Source organism: Phocoena phocoena, chromosome 5 (assembly GCF_963924675.1).
Source record: "Phocoena phocoena chromosome 5, mPhoPho1.1, whole genome shotgun sequence".
Taxonomy (NCBI): Eukaryota; Metazoa; Chordata; class Mammalia; order Artiodactyla; family Phocoenidae; genus Phocoena; species Phocoena phocoena.
The window spans coordinates 86,331,749-86,352,727 of NC_089223.1; the positions used below are offsets into that span (position 1 = coordinate 86,331,749).

Sequence of the window (20,979 nt, forward strand, 5' to 3'; positions counted from 1 at the left end):
GGGAAGTTTTTGACTATAATCTCTTCAAATATTTTCTCAGTCCCTTTTTCTCTTCTTCTTCGGGGCCCCTATAATTTGAATGTTGATGCGTTTAGTGTTGTCCCAGAGGTCTCTGAGATTGTCTTCAATTCTTTTCATTCTTTTTTCTTTATTCTACTCCTCAGCTGTTATTTCCACCATTTTGTCTTCCAGCTCACTTATTCATTCCTCTGCCTCAGTTATTCTGTTATTGATTCCTTCTAGTGTATTTTTCATTTCAGTTATTGTGTTGTTCATCTCTCTGTTTGTTTTTTAGTTCTTCTAGATCTTTGTTAAACTTTTCTTGTATTTTCTCAATCTGTGCCTCCATTCTACTTCCGAGATTGTGGATCATGTATACTATCATTACTCTGAATTCTTTTTCAGGTAGATTGCCTATTTCTTCTTCATTTATTTGGTCTTGTAGGTTTTTACCTTGCTCTTTCATCTGTGACATATTTTTCTGCCATCTCATATGTGTATATATATTTTTTGCAGTGCGTGGGCCTCTCACTGTTGTGGCCTCTCCTGTTGCAGAGCACAGGCTCCGGACGTGCAGGCTCAGTGGCCATGGCTCACGGGTCTAGCCGCTCCGCGGCACGTGGGATCTTCCTGGACCGGGGCACGAACCCACGTCCCCTGCGTTGGCAGGCGGACTCTCAACCACTGCGCCACCAGGGAAGCCCCCCATTTTTTTCTTTTTTAATGAGTGGGATTGTGTTCCTGTCTTACTGGTTGTTTGGCCTGAGGCTTCCTTCACTGGAGTTTGTAAGCTATTGGGTAGAGCTGGGTCTTGGTGCTGAGATGAGGAACTTTGTGAGACCTCACTCCGATGAATATTCCCTGGGGTCTGTGGTTCTCTGTTAGTCCAGTGGTTCAGACTTGGAGCTCCCACCACAGGAGCTTTGGCCCAACCCCCAGCTCATGAACCAAGATCACGCAAGTCATGTGGGGTGGCAAAAAAAAAAAGAAAAAGAGAACAATAACAAGGTAAAAAATAAAATTAGACTAGGAAACTAACAGATATGTTAGAAAGAGTATAAAAATAAGAATACAGATGAATCAACAACAGGAAGGTACATCAGTACCACATTAGTAAAAAAGAGGAGGAGGGAAAAGAAAGGAAGAAAAAGGGGGGAAAAGGCCTTGGCTGTGGAGGGCAGGGCCTAAGCAAAGGCGAGCTTTGGATGGTGGGCGGGGCCTATGTTTAGGACCCACAGGGCTGGAAAAGGCTCTGGGGGCTGTGGCTTAGGCTCAAGGAACAGAAGGGGCCCAGGTGTGCCCCCCACCACTTGTCTCAGTGGGCGGGGTACCTCACCTGGGAGCCCAGCAGGCTTCCTGGGCTCAAGTGGGCAGGGCACATGTCCTCCTCTCCTCTCCTGCTCCTCTGGTCTGGGAGGGCCCCTCCCACTTACCTCTGCTGATCTCCCCAGCCTCCCTCCTATGCCCCCAGGATCCACGTGGCCTGGATGGGGCTTTGCCGGGGGGTACTGGCTTGGGAGCTCAGCAGGCTTCCTGGCCCAAGTGGGCCAGGTGATGGCCCTCCACTCCTCTTCCACTCTTCCCGGAGAGTCCCTCCCACCTGCCTTTCATGATGTCCCCAGCCTCAGGGGTGCTGATCCTGTCTGGCTTCACTTTTCCTCCCCCCTCTGTCTCCCTGTGTCCTACTGGTTCACTTTAGGGTTCCTCCTGTCTCCTTGGGCGTCAGAGTTCCCCACCAGCAGCCGGCAGGTGGCCTAGTTGTGGGGAGATGCTCACTCCACGTCTTCCGACTCCGCCTCCTACCATTTCTTTTAAGGCATGTCTGCTGGTGATAAATTCAGCTTTTGAATGTGTGAAAAAATTATCTTTATTTCCCATTCATTCTTTTTTTTTAAGTTTTTTTTTAAGTGTTAAGACATTTTTAAAATTTTATTTTTGGCTGCATTGGGTCTTTGTTGCTGTGCGAGGGTTTTCTCTAGCTGCTGTGAGCGGGGGCTACTCTTTGTTACGGTGTGTGGGCTTCTCATTGTGGTGGCTTTTCCTGTTGTGGAGCATGGGCTCTAGGGACATGGGTTTCAATAGTTCTGGTGTGTGGGCTCAGTAGTTGTGGTGCACCAGCTTAGTTTCTCTGCGGCATGTGGGATCTTCCTGCACCAAGGATTGAACCCATGTACCCTGCATTGGCAGGCGGATTCTCAACCAGTGTGCCACCAGGGAAGTCCCTTCCCATTCATTCTTGCAAGATAAAGTTACTGGGTAAAACATTCTAGATTGACAATATTTTTTCTTTCAGTACTTTAAAGATATTATTCTACTGTCTTCTAGGTGGCATGTTTCTGGCAAGTAACATGCTGTCATCCTTAACCTCATTTCTCTGCATAGAATGGGAGTTCTTCCGCTGCTTTTAAGATTTTCTCTTTATCACTGCTTTTAACCAAATTTATGATTTGTCTTGTTGCAGTTTGTTTATGTTTCTTCTGCTTGGGGTTTGTTGATCTTCTTGCACATAAAGTTATTTTTCATCAAATTTGGAAAATTTTTTATCTTTATTTTTGCAAATATCACCCTCTCTACCCCCCACCTTAGGGATTCTAATTACAAGTATATTAGGTTGTCTGAAGCTGACATATATCTCATTTATCTTTTCATTTTTTTTCCAGTCTTTTTTTTTCTCTTTGTATTTCATTTTGAATACTTTCTATTGCAATTTCTTCATGTTTCACTAATCTTTTCTTCTGAAATGTCTAATTTTACGTTAAAACATCCAGCTATTTTTCATCTCACTGTATTTTTGTTTTTCTCCAGAAGATTGATTTGGAACTTTTAAATATCTTCCATGTCTCTACTTAACATGGTTAGTTTTTCCTTTAGCTTTTTGAACATATGGGACACAGTTATAAAAAACTGTTTTAATGTCTTTTGTTCACACATTCTATCATCTGTGTCTTTTCAATCAGTTTTGATTTATTGGTTTCTTGCCTCTTATGAAGTGAATTTTCCTACTTCTTTGCATGCCTGGTACTTTTTAAATTAAATGCCAAATATTGTAAATTTTACCTTGTTGAGTGCTGGGTATATTTGTATTCCTATAGATATTCTTGAGCTCTCTTTTGGGTTAGGGTTAAGTTACTTGGAAACCATTTGATCTTCAGTTTTGCTGTTAAGGTTTGTTAGGTGGGACCAGGGCGCCATTGGTTTGAGGATTAATATTCTCCACTAATGAGGCAAAACACTTTTGAATACTCTGCCTAATGCCCCATGAATTATGAGGTTTTCCACTTTGGCTGGTGGGAACAGGCACCATCCTGGCCCTGTGTGAGCTCAAGGGATTGTTCTAATACTTTTGGGTAGTTTTTCTTTTTTCTTGGCCTTGGGTAGTTTCCTCACAGGCATGCTCTGAGGAAAGCTCCCAGCTGGATAGTTGAAAAGGATTTTTTTGCAGATCCTTAGTTTCACTTCTCTGTGCATCGTTCTCCTCTCCAGTACTCTGTCCTGCAAACTCCTGTTGCCTTGGCCTCCTTGGCCTCCTAGTTCCATTTCTTCAACTCAGGGAGACCATCAAATTCTTGCTGGGTTTCCCCTTCCTATGTTGCATCATGGGACCTTTCTATAGGCAGTAAGTTGGGGCAATGTAAGGTTCACTGTCCTTAGTGTTTGATGTCCCACATGTCTTGAGACCTGTTGTTTTAGTTTGTTTTTTAGTTGCTTTAGGGAGAGAGTAAATATGATTCCAATTATTTCATTAACCGGCTGCTATAACAAAATACCATAGACTGGGAGGCTTAAACAACAGAAATTTCTCACAGTTCTAGAGTCTGGAAAGTCCAAGATCAAGTTTCTGGCAAAGTAGATTTCATTCTAAGGCCTCTTCCCTTGGCTTGTGGTGGCTAATATATCTTGGTGTGCCCACAGGACCTTTCCTTCCTGGAAAGAGGGCTGGACCAGAGCCTCTTCCTCCTCTTATAAAGACACTATCCCATCAGGAGGCTCCACCCTCATGACCTCATCTAAACCTAATTACCTCCCACAGGTCCTACCTCCTAATACCATCCCATTCTGTGTTAGGGCTTCAACATATGAATTTGGGGGCAACACAAACACTCAGTCAATAACAACCACCTAGGACAGAAGTGGAAGTTTCCCCAAACTGTGTTTTGGGGAAGACTAAATCTGCAAGATGTTAATAGTTTGTGTACATACAATGTTGAAAACCCAAGGGCTAAGTAGTTAATCGGGTTGTATATTGCAAGAGTTCTCAGTCTCTAATGGCAGTGTAAATCTCCAAAAGGAAGATATTGTACTACACATTTCCCGAATGTACTGATCATGAAATCCTAAAAATGGCAGAGATTTTGATGGGCCCTACTATTCAGGACTTGTTATTTTTGGTGTAACTATGTACATATTAATTCTATACCTCTTGAGGAAAAGAACAGTTTCCTTTCTTCTTTGTAAGTAAAGTGTCATGTGAAATGTTTTATATGCATTATCTCATTTAATTTTCAGAGTAATCAGTCCTATTTGGTTCTAATTAGCGTTTTATAGATGAAGAAATTAAGGCTTATAAAGTTTAGGTAATTTTACCAAGGTCACATAGCTAGCAAATGGTGGAGCTGGGCTTCAAGATTATGTCTAATAGAGCATAAAAAATATGGAGGGCTTCCTGGTGGCACAGTGGTTAAGAATCCACCTGTCAATGCTGGGGACATGGGTTCGAGCCCTGGTCCGGGAAGATCCCACATGCTGCAGAGCAACTAAGCCCGTGCGCCACAACCACTGAGCCTGCGCTCTAGAGCCCATGAGCCACAACTGCTGAGCCCACGTGACACAACTACTGAAGTCTGCGCGCCTAGAGCCTGTGCTCCGCAACAAGAGAAGCCACCGCAATGAGAAGCCTGTGTACCACAATGAAGAGTAGCCCCCGCTCGTCACAACTAGAGAAAGCCTGAGCACAGCAACGAAGACCCAATGCAGCCATAAATAAATAAATAAATTTATTTAAAAAAGAAAGGGATATTGTGAAAATATTTGTTTTCAAGAGCTGTGACCATTCCCTCTATCTTCAGCACAGGAGTTACTAATATGCATGGTTCCCTACAAAGCACAGTAGGAACTCTCCCCCTCCCTTCCAACAATCTCCCTCACATAGAATAGGTATCTGGTGGTCCCTTAGAGTAAAGAGGGTCCTAAGGTTAATGCTGGGAGGTGTCCTCACACAGTCATTGATTATATTGGTAAGAGAAGTCCTGAAGGTCAGGAAGGGTGTTGTTCCTACTCTCTGGATGAGGCCACTGACCTTGTCCTAGGGCTGAAGTCCTGGGTTGGCCTTCTGTCCAGGGGAGTTCTTGTCCCTCATACGGTGTCCCCTTACAACATCTGTGAACTTGGCCACCAGCCTGGCAATGTCAGAGCCCTGTCAGAGTTGGGGTCCTAGAGGCCTGTCCGCAGATCTAAATCTTTCTTCCCATACATTTATTCTGGTCTTTCCATTTTCTTTAGGTTCTCACACATGAGATGTTTAATTCCTCAGCCACTTTTCTCCTACAATAAGGTTAGGAAGCCCATCAACACAAAAAATAGTATGCCCTTCTTTGAGGGTAAGGCACACAGTCCTTTGAAAGGTGAGAGAGTTTCTTCCTATACAGTCTTAACATTGACATTCTCAACCTTTCATTCGTTTATTCATTCATTCATTTTTTCTCTCTCTCTCACATACACACATTGTCTCTCCATGAATCAATCCATCGCTTGTTCAATGGGTGCAAATTAAATTGTAATTAGAGACAATTTGTTGCTTTCTATTTCATGAAAATTTGCAGTGATTCCATTTATAAAGGAAGGATCCTTTTGTCTGAGTAATTAAAATAATCTCTCCCCAAGCCATGAATAAGTTGAAACATGAATAGGCAAAAGCCCAAAGAGGGAGAGGAGAACCAAATTCACTGGATGGGGAAAAAAATAGCTAAGTCACCAAACTAGTGCAGTGCTGGCACAGACAACCACAACTCCTGCTGACTGAAGAAGCAGCTGACTATAATTAGACCATACCAACCCCAGGCTCCCTCAGGGAGCAGCTGCTCCACCACAGAAAACCGTCTGGAGCACAGCAATCATCTCTGAGAGGATTCCATTTATTCCTCTCTCCATCAGAATTCTAAGCTTCCCAGTCATCAATTACTTACCTAAACTTTCCTCCCTTATTCTGACCTAATTCCCACCCATCCTTCATTCCTCTCCCTAGTAAATTCCTCCCCCTTTGTCTCTTAAAATTCCTAATTCCCAATGTGAAATCAATGAACCCTTGTATTTTTCAACCCTTTCTCTGAAGACTGTATTCACCTCTTAACTAAAAGTGGCTGTATCCTGGGGACATGGTTTCTATGCAGCCCTCTCAAATGGATTATTTCTTTTCTCTCAGACCCAAAGTGCTTCAGCATCAGCCTTACTCCTCAATGCCAGTTGGAGTTTTATCCCCCCTTCCCTCTTGCAAATCCCTTCTGCTCCTTTGAGGCTCACAGCATCCAACTGTACCACTCTTCATCCTCCACGTTACAGTCACTAATTAGTAGCCTCTGGGTCTTTCTTCCTCATTCTCAGTAAAACTAACTTGCAATTCAATTTTCTTCTTATCTCTATCCCTGTCATCCTTCTTGCTGATTTCAACACGTAGGCTGATGATTGATTCATCAACTACTACAGACTCCTGGTTTCTTGACTTCCTCATATTTTCAATGATGTGTTTCTTCTACCCTACCATAGCTATCCACCATGCCTGAGATCTCGGCATCAACAAAAATGGCATAATCTCCAAAATTTCAAATGCAAATATCTCATCCTGGCTACAAATATTATTCTTCCAAGCCACTTGTTAAAGTACCCTTTCTTCAAAAGTGCTTTCACTTTTTTGTTGTGACCTTTAATCCAACCACTTCTCTTTATTCATATAAGAGAATGAAAGCCCTCAATCACCAACCCCTCCTTATCCCTCATTTCTTCTTTTCTAGTTTATATTCCATGACCCATTGTTATAGTTTTTTCCTTCAAACCCTTAACTTCCTTGCCCTTCTTTTTTTGGCCATGCCTTGCAGCATGCAGGATCTTATTTCTCCGACCAGGGATCAAACCAGTGCCCCACTGCATTGGGAGAGTGGAGTCTTAATCACTGGACTGCCAAAAAAGTGGCCTCTTTGCCCTACTGAATGAAGTTTGGAGGTCCAATAAACAGCACCCTTCCTCCTGCCTGAGTTCTGAGTACTTGAGAGGTAAAATGAAAATCTAGGTAAATAAAAGCAGATGAAGATGATGTATCTTTTCCTACTGATAAAGTTAATCTCAGGAATGTGACTTAATTTTGCAGCAAGGACAGGCTTTCCAAAAGTGTGTCTTGGGCTTATGCACTCAGGGATGACCTGAACAACTGCAGCCACCCCCTCACCCCACTTTCTCCCCATACCACGGGATCCAGACTTCTAAAGCTAGGGCGTAGAGGAGCACTACAGAACATACGTTTGCTCTGGGCTGCTAGACCCTAAAAGAAAGGTAAGAGAGAGGGGCTGGCTTTATTTACATGCCCACTCATTGATCCTAACCTCAACAATAATATAATTCACTCTTCTCTATGGGAGGAGAGAGTGAGAAGCATTACAGCAGTGAACTCCCTCCACATGGAGAGAAACATTACGACTTGGCAATGCATTTCCCCCAAAACGTCTCTTCCTCCGTTACACCTGCCTTATAAAAGCCCAGCTTTTTGGGGTCCTTTCCCTGTCACCACCAGAGCAATAGAAGGTTGTCTTCAAAATACTTTCACAAATTTTATCCTATTTGAATATTATAAAAACCACATGAGAGGAACCTGACAGGTAGAATCACCTATTTTTTAGGTAAGAGAATTGAAGCAATGTGTATTTACTGTCATAGGTTACAGTCGATATGGTAAACACAATTTATCTGAGAGGAGGTAGGTTAGTTTCCTGCTGTTGCTGTAATAAATTACCACATATTTAGTGGCTTAAAATAACACAAGTTGATTATGTTACAGTTCTAAGATCAGAAGTCTGAAAATCAAGGTGTCAGCAGGGCCAAGTTCCTCCCAGAAGCCCTAGGTGAGACTCCATTTCCTTGCCTTACGCATTCCTGCATTCCTTGGCTCATGGTCCCTTCCTCCATTTTCAAAACCAATAGCATAGGGCTTCCCTGGTGGCACAGTGGTTAAGAATCCGCCTGCCAACGCAGGGGACACAGGTTCGAGCCCCCGTCTGGGAAGATCCCACATGCCGCAGAGCAACTAAGCCCATGCGCCACAACTAATGAGCTTGTGCTCTAGAGCCTGCGCTCTAGAGCCCATGAGCCACAACTACTGGGCCTGCGTGCCAAACTACTGAAGCCCGCGCGCCTAGAGCCCGAGCTCCGCAACAAGAGAAGCCACGCAATAAGAAGCCTGTGCACCACAACGAAAGAGTAGCCCCTCCTTGTCACAACTAGAGAAAGCCCTCGCACAGCAATGAAGATCCAACACAGCCAAAAATAAATAAATTTATTTTAAAAAAAAAAGGAAAGAATTAAAAAACAAACAAACAAAAAACCAATAGCATAGCATCTTCAAACCCTTCTCTGACTCTGATACTCCTGCCTGCCTCCCTCTTTTCCTTATAAGGACCCTTGTCATTACATTGAATCCACCTGATAATCCAGGATAATAGCCCCATCTCAAATCCCTTATATTAATCACACAAACAACATGCCTTTTTGTCATGTAAGGTAACACATTCACAGGATTCAGGGATTGGGACATGAAAATCTTTGGGGAAACATTATTCTTCCTATCATAAGAGGGATAGCACCATTACTTCAAAAAAAGAGGTGTTAGTATTCTAGTTCCAGAAGAAGTAATGTCTCTTACCACATTTATTACTGAAAAAGCAAACATACAAATACGTATAAACATGAGCACCCAGAATAGTACCTCGTTCAGAGTAAGCATTTAGTGTTTGTTGAATAAATACATGCATACCACATATCTAAGAAAAAAGTTTCAAGGGTAAAGAATAGTTGAAGTAATATAAAAATAATCACCTAATTAACATAACAAAGACATTAATACCTGAGGCCAATTGTTTAATTAAATGATCTGAAGAAGTGATTTGGATCATCAGCAAAATAAAACTTAACAAAGTTATCTTCACTTTGTACCAGTATGTCTCCCCACCTCATTCTGAATCTGTCTCATTTCCTTCCACTGTTTAATCCCTAAACTGGCCAAACTAGTAAATGGACATATATTTAAAATATTTGTTGCACTTATTCAAGAAAGGAGTACATTTAATTTAAAATTAGGTGAGCTGCAGCACTTCTATATTCTACTGCAGGTTCCAGTCAGTGAATAAAGGAAGAAAAAGAAATAAAAGGCATATAGATTTGAAAAAAATGTAGAAGTGTCTTTATTTATAGATGACACACTGTATATGTAGAAAATCCTAGGGCAGCTACAAAAAGGGATACTAGAAGTAGTAAGTTTAGCAAGATCTCAGGATACAAGGCCAGTATAAAATAAGCAACTGTATTTCTGTATATTAACAAACCATTGGAAATTGAAATTAAAAATACCATTTACAATAGCATAAAAAGTGAAATAATTAGGGATAATTTTAACAAAATATGTGCAAGAACTCTACATGGAGAACTACAAAATATTGCTGAGTGAAACTAAACAAAACCTAAAGAAAATAAAGAGATAGTCCATGTTCGTGAATTGGTAGATTCAATATTGTTAAGATATCAATTGTTCCCAAACCTATTTATAGATTTAATGCTATCTCAATAAAAATAAAAATTGTAGCAGCTTTTTTTTTTTTTTGGTACAAATGGAAAAGCTGATTATAAGAATTATTTAGAAATGCAAATAACTTAAAACAGTCAAAATAGTTTTGACATAGGTGAGCAAAATTAGAGTACTTATACTACTTGATTTCAAGATTTACTCTAAAGCTACAAAAATCAAGACAGTGTGATATTGGAATAAGTATAGACATGAATCCATGGAGCAGAATAAAGAGTCCAGAAATAAACCCATAGACATATGATCAATTGATTTTATACAGAGGTGCTGACATAAAAGGATAGTTTTTTAGCAAATGGCGCTGGAACAATTGTACATCCATATGCCAAATGTGACTCTCAACCCTTAATTGGCACCATACACAAAAATTAACTAAAAAAAAAAAACAAGAATCAAAGGCCTAAATATAAGAGCTAAAACTATAAAATTTCTAGAAACAAACATAGGAAAAAAATTTTGTAACCTTGAGTTATAAAAAGATTTATTAGATAAGAGGTAAAAAGTATGAACCATAAAAAAATGGATAAACTGATTCAACAAAATTAAAACTTTTGCTCTTTAAAAGATAGTTAAAAATTAAAAGACAAGCCAGAGGCTGAGAGAAAATTTTACAAACCAGAAGTGTAACCAGAATAAAGAATTCTTACAACTTCAGGTAACTGATTAAAAATGGGCAAAAGATTTAGACACTTCATAAAAGGATATATATAAATGGCAAATGGACACTAAAAGATGCTCAACATCATACGTAACTAGGGAAATGCAAATTAAAACCACCTATTAGAACGACTAACATGATAACACCAAGTGTTGGTGAGGATCTGGAGCAACTGGAACTCTTATAAATTGCTAGTGGGAATGTAAACTGGTAGAACCACTTCAGAAAAGAGTTCGGAGGTTTCTTAGAAAGTTAAATTTATGCTTACATATGACTCAGCAATTCTACTCCTAGGTATTTACCCTAAAGAAATGAAGATATTCTACATGAAGGCCTGCACACATACGTTTATAGTAGCTGTATCCATAATACACGAAAACATGAGAACAACATGGATGGCCGTTAACAATGATGGGCAAACAAACTGTATGAAATACTACTAAGTCATAAAAAGGAATGGAAAACTAATCACACAACATGGATGAATCTCAGAACATCATGCTGAACAAAAGAAGTCAGACACAAAAGAGTACATATGTATGATTCCATTTACATGAAACTCCAGAAAAGACCAATGTAATATTTAGGGACAGAGCAGATCAATGGTTGTTTGGAATGAATGTGCATATGGAAGATCAAATGGGAAGGAGCATAAAGAGAATTGCTTCAGGTGATGGAAATGTTCTGCACCTTGACTGTGGTGGTGGTGATGTGGGTTTATACATTTGTCTAACTTTACAGAACTGTATAATTTAAATGAATACATTTTATTGTACATAAATTATATCTTAATAAAGTTGACTTAAATGAAATAACTTGAGTGAGCTGAAGCATGTACATTTTTTTCTCTCAAAATATTCCAACTTTTTGGACTTCCACAGGCAACTCCACAAATCAACTTAGTAGGTAAAATAGCTGAGTGACACTGAACAAGTGAGTTATTACTCCGAACTGAGCAATTTTCCTCATCAGTAAAATGAGTGAATTAGATGACTTCATTTGTTCATTCAATAAGCACTGACTAAAGCTCACTATGGGCAAGAAATATGCCAGTAAAGCTGAAAAAGAAACCATTTTTGCCCTTTAGGAATCTGTCTAGTGGAAGACAGCTAACATATCATTAGGATACTGCTTACGTATATTTAGGGTATGAGGAGAATTCATAAGAGAAGCGATCTTCCCTGACGATGCAACACCTGAGCTGGGTTTTGAGGTACAAGTAAGAGTTAGGTAGAGAGGGAAGAGAAGGCATTCCAAGCAGAGGGTGCTGTATGGGCAAAGGGCCAAAGGAGAGAGAGAGACATACCATGTGTTTAAGGTACTGCAGGTTGCTTAGTACATCTGGAACACAGATTTCATCCTTGTGTCTTGACTGAAAAAAAGTTTTAAAAGATTCTGCTAGTTTAACCAGTGTGTAGATAGGGGTCCTGTACCAAAGATGATATCCATGTTGTACAGGATCACCTAAAAGGTAAAATAACTATACCTTCAGTTAGGATCCTTTCTATTGCAAAGAGAATCTTTTGGCTCATGTAACAAAACAGTCCAGGGGTAGACTGATGGAGTGTGACCTGGGAATTAACAAGGTCAACAGAGCAGCTTCTAGCTTTTTGCATTCCTAGGCTGCAGTAGCTCCAGACCCTATATCCTCTCTTGTTCATATCCAGCTTCCCTGAAAGACTAAACCAAAGCCTCAGAATCAAGTTTCATTGATTTTGCACAGTCTTAGGTTTTGCACGGATCCTGAAGCAATCCTTGTGGCCAGAGAGATGGTACATAATGATGGCTTGGCCAGGACCCAGAGGTCCTGGAGGTGGGAGTCAGCCTCATCTGAAGCGCATGGAGGAGGGGTAGATCTCCAAATAAAAATTAGAGCCTTTGCAGAAGAAGGGAGACTATAGATACTTAGGAGGAATTATATTTTAAGAGAAACAAAATTGTTGAACAGATTCCAACAATTTTTAGAACAAGTCCGGGGGTACAAACACACATGGACAAATTTCTTCTTTCATCTTCCATTCCTTGGACTAGTCTATGAAAATTGACTTCAGAACAAAGTGATGTGAGACTCTACATATACAAAAAACTATCACTCAATATTCTAAGCACCATATTAGTAAATGAGCAGTTTTATGAGAACAAAGAGAAGGGTGTAATTAATTCTAATTTATAGGCTCCAGGGTATCTTACAGTAGAGGAGAGTTTTTTAGTGGAGGTCCTTCTGGCAGAGATAAAGTACAAGGCCATAGCTGCTTGAGGATGAGCACGTAATTTGGTGAGGATGATGAACAGGATAACAGGTCAGTGTGAGAGGACAGGAATGGAAAGATCAAGCTGTGGTGAATTTCCCCCACTCTGCTACAGAGCCTGGACTTTATCCTTTAAGCAATGTGGTATCGTTTAATTTTTAAGCGTGTAAGTGACACGATCGAACCTGTATTTGGAGAGCTGCGAGAACAGATTAGATACTTCCTGAGACAAGGAAGAAGATAAGTATAGGAGAATAAAGCTAAGTTGTGAAGTGGAAGCCTGAGGGAGTTCAAGCCTAATGGTCTCTATTTTCTCTATGAAATAGGCAGAGAGAGTACATGCAGAGTGTAAGTGGGTGCTATGCATTTAAGATATACTGAAAATTTCAATTAGCCAGAAGGCTGCATTACCAAAACATTCTGATCTAAAAGATTGTTCAATAAACTCTTCCACAATGTAAGATCATACATATTACATACATACATAGTGAGTGAACTGAAATCCAGAAAAGCCAAATGCCATTCGTCTATTAGGCTATTTCACCACCAGTAAGAATGCCACAGGTAGAATAATGATGTAATTATCACTGGTCATTCAGGTCACTGTGATCACTGGCGGAGCCTATGTGAGGGGCTGCCAGGGGTTGGTAGGAGATGGCGTGGGAGAATGCTGGAGGGAGGAGGTCAAGAGAAGTAGTGTGAGTGTAGTTAGAGATGGAGTGGGCAAGGCAACCTGACTGCCCTCAGTGCAGTATTTTAACAAGCCGCCAAGAGCAGCATATGGCTGAGAGGGGTTTGTGACAGCAGCGAAATGTGTGGCGGCCTCCTAGGTTTGGCTTTGGGGTTCAGATTCACAATGACTGGCTAGGGCCACCTGTTCCAAATGAAAGGATCTGCTATGCCATGGTCCATTCATTTTCTTATAGATATAGAAGAAGTCTCAAATTATCAAAGTCATACAAATGCTAATGAAGTTGGGCATTCTTTTTCCCCCACATTCTATCATTCTGCATTATAGAAATGTTAGGTCTCTAAGAAGTAATATAAAATAAGACCCTCTACTTACAATAAGGACCAAAATAAGACTGATGCCTTGCATAATGTCTTCAGTTCTAGAATGAATGTATAATACCTACTTCTGGTCTCGCTAAGCTGCTCTGCCCTAGAAGTAAATCTCATTAAACCAAACTTCAGTAAAAGTGCATATGGGGTTTCCCTGGTGGCGCAGTGGTTGAGAGTCCGCCTGCCGATGCAGGGGACACGGGTTCGTGACCCGGTCCGGAAAGATCCCACATGCCGCGGAGCAGCTGGGTCCGTGAGCCATGGCCGCTGGGCCTGCGCGTCCGGAGCCTGTGCTCCGCAACGGGAGAGGCCACAACAGTGAGAGGCCCGCGTACCGCAAAAAAAAAAAAAAAAAAAAAAAAAAAAAAAAGTGCATACGGTTTTGATTTTTCATTCCCTTCATTGAGTCCTTGGGTGTCCTCTTTGTAAACTTCCAAAGTAATGGAATCTGGCAACAGATCTCAGCAGTGTCAAGTCTTCTAACTAAGAGATGGAAGGTTGAGAAATTTAAAGGGATCATTCTATTTTCTTTTTTCAGAAAGTGATGAATAAAACTGTCAGGTGGAGACAACTGTATTTGACCTTCCCCAATAGAGAGAGAAATAAAATGGAGAGGGATCTAGATCTCTGATGAGAGAAAAGTTGTTAAAAACACCAAAGTACATTTGAATTCCCACTTAAAAGCAGCATCTTTTTCAAGTCTTCCCACATCCTACCCCACCCCTGGCTTTGAGTGAAATGCAATTTATAAGACAAAGTGGTTCATTATCTAGAGATAAATTTACAAGCTGACATAAGAGAACTGTCCCAGAGGCTACATTACCTATTCAAGTTTATTACAGCATCTTTAGTTCTTATTGCATATATTGTTACATGCCTTTTACAAGCCAGGGTTATCTATGCTATGTATGCTCAGTTTAGCAGAAGTTATATCTACTGCTTCTCTCTTGAAAATCAGCAGCATGCAGTGCAATACGTGGTGTGCAGAGTTATTGTTTCAAAAAGTGAAGAACTACTTAGGTTTAACTGAGGAGGAACATGATCTTTATTGGCTTATATGCAAAGTTTAATTTTGGTTTTATGCAGAGTTTGCATAGTTCATGATTACTTTCTAATGAAAAACTAGAGGTGTTGTCAGTGACCTTGAAGAAGATCAGGTGACAGTAGCAAACAGAAAAATTTGAAGAAGAGGCATAACTTTTAAAGTAGAAAGGTCAGCAAGAACTGCCTGAAACAAAAAACAAAAGGAATGATTAATATCGGCATTCTGATCAGCAAAGTGAAGCCTATGAAATAAACGCAGAAACACCTTTACAATGTAATTCTGATATCAACACACTCTAAGTTCTTCAGATTGGTCCCAAATCTCTGTACTGACGCTACAACCTTCTTTCTCTTTTCTGAACATCTTAATGTTAGAACATGTGCAAAATACTCAAATGTGCAGTAGAAAATAATCTGGACTTGAGCCTCCTTCAAATATACAAGGTAGCATGAGTTTATAAGAGGTCTAACATTTCAACTTGCTTCTATAAATAAACGTACATTATGAATCCTAGTCCCGTTATACTAAGGAGTAACTGACTTTAGGAAATCACTTTAAGATGGAACTAATGTTTACTCAGTTGCAAGATGCATAAACATCCTCTTCCCTTTAAATAAAGAATGTAGGCAGCTATTTTAAGGATAAAATTTACATTTCTATGAGAGATAACAAATAGAGTAATATTGTAAGCCACTATTTAATTGAACCATGCTTCAGGCGTAAGATATACTACTGAAAAGAAACGAGCTTTAAATAATTAACCCACAACTAAAAATAAACAAAAAGCCCATGTATCTTTACTATATCATCCAAACACATGCTCTTTAATTCTTTCAACTAGTTTGTCTTTGTTCTATGAGCATAACACATGGATGTGAACAATTATAAGAAAATGCAACATAAGTCCCAATAGTTTCTATTAAAACTACTAGGTATCTTGTTTCCTGTAATGGTTATAGTGGTTTCCCATAATAATCTTGTTTATGACTCCTTCACAGGAATATTGTTTTCAAGTAATTAAGGAATTCTGAATACTTAATATTACTTAGCTCAAAACTTATGGGTTTTACCTAAGTTAAAAAATTAGTCTGCGAGTAATGTGTGTCCTATGCATCTGATACTGAAGTGCCCGAGCCTGGCAATCTCTCAGGAACTATTTCCATCCCATCTGAGTGAAACTTATCCTTACTTCAGCTGCAGCCAGTGATGTCACCTCCATCAGGTTCACTGCTCGGAAAGCAAACACAGCAGCTGCCAGGACTGGAAAAGAATGCACACTATTTCAACTGCTGGTCTGGTCTACTCATCAGCCAGACAATTTTACTGCTACGCCCACAACCCACGATGAGGGCTCAGAATTAGTGCTTCACAACTGCATCCTGCATTCTGAGTTAAGGCCTTGTGATGAATGGAAATTGTCTCCTCTGGAGAACAGTGGCTTGATGGTGCAGTTTTGGGAAAAAGGGAAATTTTAGTGGTTTTAAAAAAGCCATTTTATAAATTGTTTCATACCTATAACTTCAATTGTAACAATTTTTAAATGGCATGAAGATCTAATGACTATCTTATAAATAAAGATTTATTTTGATGCAGGTGTTTCTTACTGATGCAATGGAGAGGCTTCTGAGAAGTTATATGCAGACTGAATTTTTAAATATATCAGATGATGTTTCATATGTATCAAGGAGGTATCCTGATAAAAATGTGGCAATAAAGTCTTTCCTTAAAAATATTTTTACACTATTTTGTTATATTTATATTTTTATGCTCATCATTGACTTTCTTAGAGTGTCATAAATGGATACGTCTGTGGGGCGGGCTACTGTGGGATTGATCCTGACATTTACATTAATGTTGGCCACAGAAAAAGAAGTTGAAACTTTGAAAAGAAAATAAAGCAAACCATTATAGAACATCTTGAAGGTCAATAATATATACTGAGTAGAAAACATTTGGATTTTTGTTCCCATTAATCATCTGCATATGAAAAGAGAGTAATGCTACATGCATTATGTCTTATTATATAATCTACCATAAAACTTTGTGAAAGTGAATGAGGCATCATGAACAATGGAAGGACCATGTAATAGGTTCAGGCAACTCTGATAAGGAGACGGTACTGCCTGCAGGTGACTCTTGACTTCTCCCCATCTTTTTCATCACCAGTAGTGGTAGTACATTCCCTAACCCAACATGCCCTTAAAGTTTAGGAAATGAATGGTAAGGAATCTTTAAAATTATTTGGAAGACTCGTTCCTAAGTATATTGCATAGATAATGCAAATGTTTTTTAAAATACATTTTTACTATGGAAGTAATGATAATGATAATAGCAGCTAATTCTAATACCAAAAATGAGTTAAGTACTATTGTTAGCCCCATTTTACTAATGTAGAAACTGAGGCACTGTGAGTTTGGATGACATATTCAGAGTCACACAGGTAGAAAATAGTAGTGACTACTCAACTCTGGCCCTAGAGCTCAAGCATTTAACCACTATGTGATGACATTTTTGAAATTGAAGGTAAGCAGTAATGACTCATCCCTGATATAGAAATCTGTGTGCTTTCCTAAGAATCACCTTCTCTTTTGTCTTCTCTCAGAATAGTTTTCCCCTGGGATAAACCATAATGGAAAAGAATATAAAAAAGACTGTATATACATGTATAACTGAGTCACTTTGCTGTACAGAAGAAATTAACCCAACATTGTAAATAACTATACTTCAATTAAAAAAAAAAAAAAGAATGGTTTTCCAGAGATGGCCTGAAGGATGATGCATGGTGGTCCTGGGCTCTGGACCACCTGATAGCGGTCATGCCTATGGAGTAGAAGTCAGGATCCAGGTCTCTTAATTTCCCCAGATAGAGGCCGAGTGACCGGGAAGCACAGGCATTTTTCGAGGGGACAACAGATTTTGGACAGTTTGTCAAAAAAAGCATTAGAACTAGTTAGGAAAATTCTGGGAGAAAAATACATGGTAGTGGTAAAACAAAATTTAAAAAGTCATCAGCTGGGATTATTTAATATGTAACAAGGGATATAAGAGACCTGGGGCAAAGAATTTACCCTTTAATTGAAATGGAGAAAACTTAAGTACCTAAAGTCCCTCAGCTTCCATTTTTACAAGAATATCAAAGAAAACCATTTCTGTGGACCAACAACTTCTTTATAGTTTTCTAATATCTGGAATCATATTTGAAAATGGAGACATTTTAGGAGCTAAGGGTTGTGGTCACTCACTATTTCCTTTTCTGAGTATAATTTAACGGAGTTGGTGAAAGCTTGACAGGATGGTCAAATTTTCCGCTGTAGCAGGAAAGAGTTTTACATGGTGGGAAATATATAGTTTTTCCAAAGGTAGATAAGAGGGGGAATAAAAGAGTAGTTACTAATTGACTTCAGCATCCAAAATGCTTATGTGCTCACGACCTTTATTTATCTTGGTGTCACATCACAGAAGTTCCTTTCCGTCTGCTTCATGATTGCTTTGCCCAGTACTTCCTCACAGCAGGTTTATTTGCCAAGGAAAACAGGTCTATGCTTTGGGACATTTTCTTTTTTAATTAAAAACACTTTTTTTTTTTTTGGCTGTGTTGGGTCTTCATTGCTGAGTGTGGGCTTTCTCTAGTCGCAGCGAGCTGGGGCTACTCTTTGTTGCAGTGCGCAGGCTTCTCATTGTGGTGGCTTCTCTTGTTGCGGAGCATGGGCTCTAGGCACGCGGGCTTCAGTAGTTGTGGCTCGTGGGCTCTAGAGCACAGGCTCAGTAGTTGTGGCCCACGGGCTTAGTTGCTCCGCGGCACATGGGATCTTCCCAGACCAGGGCTCGAACCCGTGTCCCCTGCATTGGCAGGCGGATTCTTAACCACTGCGCCACCAGGGGAGTCCTGGGATATTTTCAACTGAAGTCATGCTTCATATGAAATACAGAAACTCAAATATTTACTTTTGGTCTTTTAAACTGTTCTCATTACTTTAATTTTAAGCAACTCTATCATGAACATTAAGACACCTATGCTTTAAACTGTTCTTCAAAAGGCCCTAATTAGTTCACAATTGAAACCAGTAATATTTACTAAAATATTTCGAAAGACTACATAAGCTCCCTTGAGCAAAAAAGGTGGTCACAAAATATTCAGCCTCAAAAATGTATAAAATAATCAAAACTGACTTATATACACATCTACATGCAATTACCTACCCTATGGCTCTTTATCTGAATTCCATGGTAGGAATTCCCATTAGTCTAATTCCATTTCTAGATGTTCTACAATTCTTCTCTGTTGATTTCTTTTTTTAAAATAAATTTATTTATTTGTTTATTTTTACTTTTGGCTGTGTTGGGTCGTTGTTTCGATGTGCAGGCTTCTCACTGCAGTGGCTTCTCTTGTTGCAGAGCATGTGGGCTCTAGGCGCAGGGGCTCAGTAGTTGTGGCGCTTGGGCTTAGTTGCTCCGCGGCATGTGGGATCTTCCTGGACCAGGTATCAAACCTGTGTGCCCTGCACTGGCAGGTGGATTCTTAACCACTGTGCTACCAGGGAAGCCCCTCTGTTGATTTTTTAAAAACACTCAGAGAAAGTGAATGCAGTGTGAACTGCATTTCTACCTATACATCAATAACTTTTTAATTACTGTATTAAGCTTACAGCAAAGTACGTGGCTTAGAGCAAATGCAGCATTCAACATTCATTTCTCTTTCACTTCAGTTTACTGAGGGGTGATGTCACAGAATGGGAGACTTTACATTGGAAGACGCTTTGAAGGTCTTCCAATTCAACATTTCTTTCATGATAGAAAACCTCTTAACCCTTCAGATGACAGTTAAAAAGCCCATTCAACTTTTGGAAAGTCCTAATTATTAGAAAGTACTTTCTAATACTGAGCCCATTTCTTTAACATGCTCTAATGTTTTCTGAAATGATACAAAAAGCTACATACAATACTCTTCAAAATTTATGCCCTACCCAGAAGAGTTATTTGGTAGAAAATCTAAAATCCTGTTACCTGAGAAATGGTAGCAAAAATCAATACTACTTAGCCTGGAAAATAGAAGACTTTGAGGAAAGGAGGGGGTGAGAGAGTAGAAAAAACATGATGATGATCCTGGTTTAACAGTAGTACATTCTAACAAGTTATATTATCCAGGGACTTGCCTGGCGGTCTAGTGGTTAAGACCCCATGCTTCCACTGCAGGGGTTTGATCCGTGGTGGGGGAACTAAGATCCCACACGCCATGCAACGTGGTCAAAAAAAAAAAAAAGTTATATTATCCAGAAATGAAATGGGCTACTTGGTATGACAGGGATTATCCAACACTGAATATTCAGAAACAGGATAAGGACTGCCTGTTAGAAATATTTAAAAGAAGTTATACCTGATGACCTCTAGGATTCCCTTTTGTCTCTAGATCGTATGTATCACTACCATTCAGCCAGAAGAGGTGATGGCAGACCAGTTTTTCCTAACTCATATTTGGACGGGCTTTAAAAACAACTGAGATAGAAGGATACTGGGAGTTGTTAAAAACCCCAGTAAATGATATCTCTCATTATACCAGGGGCAACATTTATCTTCATGGTACTTTATTATTACCTCAATTTTCCTTTTCAAAATGCCACCTAATTACTCGAACTTTCAGCATTCAAAAATATGTTAATATGGTACCTAGAGAATCTTCTGCAAGAAAAGGGTCATCAATTAAGCATTATTTCCAAATGGCCCAGAGAGGTGTCTTTACAATGCTATCACTGGGTAAAGATGAAATAATTTGTTCAATGTCACAAAACTGGAGAAGGTTGGAACCAGCATTCTCTGCTCTCCATGTGAAAACCCTGTAATACTTATTTGAATTCCCTGATAATTTCAATGATAAAAATAATTGAGTCGATTTTACATACAGAGAAGCAAAATAATATAATAAGAAATCTGTGCGCTATGTGTTATCACACAGTTGCCCTCTGTGTATATCTGTTGTAAGGACTTAATTATTAAATAAAAGATAGATTTGTGGCTTTCTGAAAAAAAGATGAATTTCTTTTTGGCTTAAGAGAGTATGTAAAAGGGGAAACTCAGTTACCAGGGCAGGAGTCAGAGACTGTTAGCAACAAGGAAAAGGTTTTGAGTTCAG

The 20,979-nt window shown here is 39.6% G+C and overlaps 1 protein-coding gene across 2 annotated transcripts in view; it reads right to left on the reverse strand.

Annotated features, from left to right (window-relative positions):
* Nucleotides 1-14,832: 14,832 nt before the first annotated feature.
* Nucleotides 14,833-20,979, reverse strand: part of TBC1D19 (TBC1 domain family member 19) — a 154,394-nt gene continuing 148,247 nt past the window's right edge. The window contains exons 20-21 of one of the 2 annotated variants that reach the window (XM_065877598.1): nucleotides 16,042-16,112; nucleotides 14,833-15,035 (exon numbers count right to left, since the gene is read on the reverse strand). In XM_065877598.1, coding sequence (XP_065733670.1) covers nucleotides 14,961-15,035; nucleotides 16,042-16,112 — 146 coding nt within the window. In that variant the 3' untranslated portion in view covers nucleotides 14,833-14,960. The remainder of the gene's footprint in view (nucleotides 15,036-16,041; nucleotides 16,113-20,979) is intronic. The other variant, XM_065877599.1, reaches the window with a different exon arrangement.